The 6,666-nt window shown below is 33.1% G+C and overlaps 1 protein-coding gene across 1 annotated transcript in view; it reads left to right on the forward strand.

The window, feature by feature from the left end:
- The window catches only part of vta1 (vesicle (multivesicular body) trafficking 1), a 46,062-nt gene extending 41,701 nt beyond the window's left edge, over window positions 1-4,361 (forward strand). The window contains exon 8 of the mRNA XM_073816727.1: window positions 3,660-4,361. Within this exon, the coding sequence (XP_073672828.1) occupies window positions 3,660-3,805 (146 nt within the window). The 3' untranslated portion in view covers window positions 3,806-4,361. The remainder of the gene's footprint in view (window positions 1-3,659) is intronic.
- The last annotated feature ends 2,305 nt before the right edge of the window (window positions 4,362-6,666 follow it).

Consider the following 6,666-nt stretch of genomic DNA (forward strand, 5'->3'; position numbering starts at 1 on the left):
CTTTAATGCCAGAAATCATTAGAATTTTAAGTAAAGATCATGTTACATGAAGATATTTAGTAAATTTCCTACTGTAAATATATCAACTTCATTTTTGATTAGTAATATGCATTGCTAAGAACTTAATTTGGACAACTTTAAAAGCAATTTTCTTAATATTTAGATTTTTTTTTTTTTGCACCCTCAGATTCCAGATTTTAAAATAGTTGTATCTCATCCAAATATTGTCCTATCCAAACCATACATTAATGGAGAGCTTATTTATTCAGTTTTCAGATGGTGTATAAATCTCAATTTCAAAAAATTGACCCTTATGACTGATTTTGTGGTTCCAGGGTCATATATTAGATGAGCTCACATCTTTTTCCTTAATGCTCTTTGGTTAAATACATAGTATTATATCATGCTCTATCTATATGCTTTGCTTCTGTTTTAATAAACAGGTTCAAAAACTTTGAATTTAATGAATTCAATCCATTTTCTCAACCCATGTGGATCTACTCACTATTTTTAGAGTAGTTAATAGTGGTCAGTACTTGCAAGACAGTGATTAACAAGACCAGCAAACAAGCTGCTATACCAACATGCCCCTGAGACAACCGCTGTACCTACACCAAACAATAACAAACCTATTACCAATTACAAGAAGTCCCAGGGTGGATAATGTCACTTCAGTGTAACTGGGAGATGCGTCTTGGTTAACAAACAAATCCTCACGTCAGAGAACCTGTACTTACCGACAGTCACGTCTAAAGTCCTAATTACGCTAGTCTTCAGTCTTTCAAATGACATCTTTATTTATGTTCTTTTCAGTTCATCAGCATATAAATAGATGAATATTTGTGAATGACACAAAGATGAACCAGTGTGAGTCCTATAAATGCACAAATACACCTTCTGTTCCACATTTCACCCCTCTACAGCCAAAATAAATGACGAGCAAGGTCATAACATTACCGGTGCAGTAACTTGTTGAAATGTTCTTGAAATCGAGCATTTCAGTTGAGATAGTTCTGTGGTTATACTTTTCCCAGACTGTGTGTATATTGTAGTAATCGAGGTGCAAGCAGTGCTATTGAATGAGGCAAAAATGTATAATGGTTAAATATTAATACTGGAGAGGAGACAGGATCTCAAAATCTTTTTAGATTCCCAGAAATGCTGTACCTAAAACTATTTTGAAAGCTCACAAGGGCTTTGGTGGTCGTCTCTGTCCAGTTCATTATTTGGTTCCCACATTATGGATTCAGCTCAAACTGTCACTCAGAGTGTCACTGTGAGCGCCAGCATAGTTTACATTGTGGTGAAGGCATTCGTGCACCATGACTATAATATTTCGCATGCCCACTGGCAAATGCCTTAACTTAAGTATTCATAAACTAGCTCAATCTCAGCTCACCCTATAATTTAATGTGCTGGTGGGCACTGGAGAGACATGCATGTGTGAAATGGGTGCATGACTTTTCCAGAATTTTCCTCGGGAATTTTTTCAAATGCTAGCAGAAAAGCTATCTGGTAATATCTATATCTATCTCATATTGTACTGGACCACAAAACCAGTCTTAAGTAGCAAGAGCATATTTGTAGCAAAAGCCAAAAATACACTGTATGGGTCAAAATGATCCATTTTTCTTTTATGACAAAAATCATTAGGATATTAAGTAAAGACAAAGACTATAGAATACCCAAGACATGTCACTCATGTAGTTTTGAATGGGGAAAAATGCAACGTTCATTATGGCCGCGAAGCCCCGCCTTCTTAGTGAAAGAGCCAATAGTTGATTAGTAAAGTCAGCGCGTAACTGCAGCTGCAGTTAGAAGTCCCGGTTGCTATAGAAACAATCGGCGCTCTAAGACGTGCTCTCAGTACTGCGCATGCGCACTGGCTCATCTAGCCGGAAAAATAAGCGTTTTTTTAACGCTATTGGAGCACAAAGAACCATATTTATGAGGCAGTTCTTGTTGGATTTCTTTGGAGATTTAAAATATGAAATTTAATTGTAAGCTTGGTGAACAGTTTTGGAGAATTTATTTCCCCATTCAAACAGATAGGAACTTCACTTGCCTGCCCGAGAGGCGTTTCAAAGATGGCCGCCGAGTGACATGACTTGCCTTAAAGGGACTTTGGTAAAGATCATGTTCCATGAAGATATTTTCTCAATATTTTCTATATATATATATATATATATATTTATATATTCATTCATTCATTCATTCATTCATTCATTCATTCATTCATTCATTCATTCATTCAAATAGTTGTCTCGGCTAAATATGATCATATCCTAACAAACCATACATCAATGGAAAGATTATTTATTCAGCTTTCAGATGATGTTTACAACTCAATAAAAAAAAAAGACCTTTATGACTGGTTGGTCCATTAGCTAATATTGTAATAATGACAAAAGTTTTAATTGCGTGTTTTTTGTTTATGTTTAAACGTACCAAAGTTGCATTTATTTGATTAAAAATACATTTAATAATGGTATTATTGTGAGATATTATTTCAATTTAAAATAAATGCTTTCTATTTTAATAAATTTAAACATGTAATTTATTCCTGTGATGGCAAAGCTACATTTTCAGCATTATTACTCCAGTCTTCAGTGTCACTTGATCCTTCAGAAATCGTTATAATATGCTGCTAACAGTAAGCTTACGTAGCATTTCTTATAAATGTTAAAAGCAACTGTTGTGCTTAATTTTTGTAAAAAAAAAAAAGATAATTTCTCTAAAGGAATTTGAATTAAAAAAAGTTTAAAAGAACAGCATTTTTTTTTAATAAAAATCTTTTATAAATTATAAATGTCCTTGCTTAATAAAGTTTCTTTCTTTTTTTTTTTAAAGTAATGTACACTACCAGTCAAAAGTATTTGAACTGTAAGATTTTTAACAATTTATAGAGAAGTCTCATCTTCTCACCAAGCCTGCATTTATTTGAATGAAAGTTCAGTAAAATGTTGAAATGTTTTAACGATTTAAATAACTTTTTTGTTTGAATATATGTTAAAATGTAATTTATTCTTGTGGTTTCAAGGCTGAATTTTTAGCATCATTACTCCAGTCACATGATCCTTTAGAAATCATTTTAAGTTTCTGTTTTGCTGCTCAAAAACATTTATTATTATGTTAAAAACAACCGAGTAGATTGTTTTCAGGTTTCTTTGATGAATAGAAACTACAGCAGTTTATCTGAAATAGAAATATTTTGTAAAATTGTAAATGTCTTTATCATCCCTTTTGATCAATTTAAAGATTAATAAAACTATTAATTTCTATATTTCTTTCCCAAAAAAAGAATCCTGAAAAAATTGACTCAACTGTTTTAAATATTTATAAATACTTATATTATTAGTAATAATAAAAATGTTTCCTGAACAGCAAATCAGCATTTTAGAATTATTTAAAATGTAGTTTCGATCACAGGAATAAATTACATTTTAAAATATATTAAAATAGAAAAGTGTTATTTTAAATGGTAAAACTATTTCAAAATTTGACTTTTTTTTTTGCTGTACTTTGGATCAAATAAATGCATGCTTTCTTAAAAAAAAAAAAAACACTAAAAATCATGACTGGTAGTGTATATACACTATGTATTGTATGTGTGTCTCAAGTTTGTTAACCTACAGTATATAAACCTTTTCTTTTTTCAGGTGATGTGCGGCTCACACCAGAAGACTTTACTCGGGCTCAGAAATTCTGTAAATATGCAGGCAGTGCACTGCAATATGAGGATGTGGGCACTGCCATCCAGAATCTGCAGAAGGCCCTGAAGCTACTAACCACTGGCAAAGAATGAGACCATTGTGCTGTCCCCCTTAAACCACTTTATCAGAGATCTGGCCCAGAGGAACTGAAAAAGGGCCTTTTCCCTAGCTCCATCTGTATCAAAAAGAGACACGCCACAGGACGCCACCCCCCATCACTCAATACAACATCTGTTTCTGCCATATTGGATGTCAATAGTTGCTCATTACTAGACCGATGAGATACAGATACAACACTAAAAAAATCAGGTGCATGTGAAAGACCCTTTCAGAAATTGAGGAGTTCATACATATTCATGGTTGAGGTGTTTTTAATGTCTTTTTTTCTGGCTTCACAACAATTTGGTTAGATATGCATGGACATGGCAGCATGTCTGAAAGTATCTCTCAAACAAGAACTCTCATCTTACCTCAGGTTCTGTGAAACGTGAGCTTTAGAGACACTTTGCCCTTAACTACTTTTACTACTTTCTGTTCACTTCTACATGTATGCTTCAGGTGGAAGGATTCTGCAGTTAGCTTAGAAACTGTTTTCTGCCATACGTTGCTATGATAAACAATAAAACTTTTTTTTGGTCTGCTCTTTTATTGCAGTGCATGTTTCCTTTATAATACTCATGAAAAATGAACATCTCAAATTTTGCTTTTTAGTGCTTGATTATTAAATGTAGTCATTATGTGATGCTTTCCAAGGTGCGTGCATTGCATCATGGAAATGAGAAGCTTTGCACAAGAATGAGGGATTATAATAGTGTTAACTCTGGATCTCTGCACAGGCAGCCTTAAACAAATCACCGCCAATTAACCCCTTAGCATTCCTGTCAAACTTGATGCAAAACGTTCTGCGGGCGAGAGGTTTAAAACCAAAGGAATTGAAAATCTGTGCAGATTTTTTGAATAAACTAAAAAGTAAAAAAATTAAAAACTCAAAATTCTTTAAAATAAATAATCTGAATTACAAGATTATCTTGCAATATCCACTTTTTTTCTCAATACTAAATTTATTTTTTACAATCCTGACTTTTTCTCCCGAATCGGAGTTTCTCTTGCAATCCTGACTTTTTTCTCAAAATTCTGAATTTCTCAATCCTGACTTTTTTCCTCATAATTCTGAGTTTCTTGTGCAATCCTGTCTTTTTTCCTCAGAATTCTGAGTTTCTTTCACAATCCTGACTTTTTTCCTCAAAATTCTGAGTTTCTCAATCCTGAATTTTTTCCTCATAATTCTGAGTTTCTTGTGCAATCCTGGCTTTTTTCTCAAAATTCTGAGTTTCTCAATCCTGAGTTTCTCAATTCTGACTTTTTTTTCACAATTCTGAGTTTCTCATAGAATTTTGAGAAAATAAGTCAAGATTGCATGAGAAACTCAGAATTGTGAAAAAAAAGTCAGAATTGAGAAACTCAGGATTGAGAAACTCAGAATTTTGAGAAAATAAGTCAAGATTGCGAGTTTCTTAATCTTGACTTTTTCCTCATAATTCTGAGTTTCTCGTGCAATTCTGACTTTTTCCCCTCACAATTCTGAGTTTCTTGTGCAATCCTGACTTATTTTCTCAAAATTCTGAGTTTTTTAATCTTGACTTTTTTTCCTCACAATTCTGAGTTTCTTTCACAATCCTGACTTATTTTTCTCAAAATTCTGAGTTTCTCAATCTTGCCTTTTTTCCACATAATTCAGAGTTTCTCGTGCAATCCTGACTTTTTTTTCTCACAATTGAGTTTCTCTCACAATCCTGACTTTTTTCCTCATAATTCTGAGTTTCTCTCACAATCTTTTCACAATTTGGAGTTTCTCATATAATCCAGATTTTTTTTTCTCACAATTCTGTTTCTTTTACAATCCTGACTTTTTCTGAAATTTGTGAGTATATCTCTCACAATCCTGACTTTTCCCCTCTCAATATTGAGTTTCTCTCGCAACCCTGACTTTTTTCTCACGTTTGTGAGTTTATCTCTCACAATCCTGACATTTTTTTTTCTCACAATTCTGAGTTCTTCTTGCAAACCTGACATTCTTTTCATGTTTGTGAGTTTATCTCTCACAATCCTGACTTTTTTTACTCACAATTATGAATTTCTCTCACAATCTTTAGTTTTGTTTAACTGACAATTCTGAATTTATCTCTCACACTCCTGACTTTTTTTCCTCACTATTCTGGGTTTATCTTTCGCAATTATGAATTTTCTCAGAATTCTGAGCTTATACATTTTTTGAATTTCACAAATGTTGCTATACTACTACAAAAAAAAAAATAATAATAATAATAATTACGGCAACTTGCAACTTTTTATCTCTTAATTCTGATCTAATTTTCATGCCTTTACAAGTATCTCAGAATTTGTACTTCCTTTTTAGAATTACAATGTCTCAGAGTAACATCTCAGAGTAGATATGAACTCAGGATTGTGAGGTTGAGAAAGTCATTGTGAGTTAAAGTATATTAAAAACATATTTTTGACTTTTTTTTTTTATTCTATGGTTGATGTTTTCTTCTTCAGTGTCATAAATGCTTGAATTTTTTTTCCATACGTAATTTTTTGAATCATTCCAGGTGGCAGTAACTGTAAAATGTGCCACATTAAGTATTCCTGCCGACTGAAAGATGGGGATGAAATGTATTTCAAAGGCACTAAAGGTGAGGCACACTGAGTGTTGGGTGATAATGGATCGTTTTTTACTAGTCACAACCCATTTAGCCTGTTGCATGACTGAACGTGATCACCTGAGTGTGCATATTCAGGAACCATTACAATAGACACTTCCTGTTGTTTTCTCCTCAACTTGTGATTGTTGCGGTTGCATTAGCAGTGTCACTGTTTTCCTGTCTTTCCACAGTTTAGCCTGAAGTATAATAGAAAGGGCATTGCACTTATCTGGAAGTAGACTGAGCTA

Source organism: Garra rufa, chromosome 13 (assembly GCF_049309525.1).
Source record: "Garra rufa chromosome 13, GarRuf1.0, whole genome shotgun sequence".
Lineage (NCBI taxonomy): Eukaryota > Metazoa > Chordata > Actinopteri > Cypriniformes > Cyprinidae > Garra > Garra rufa.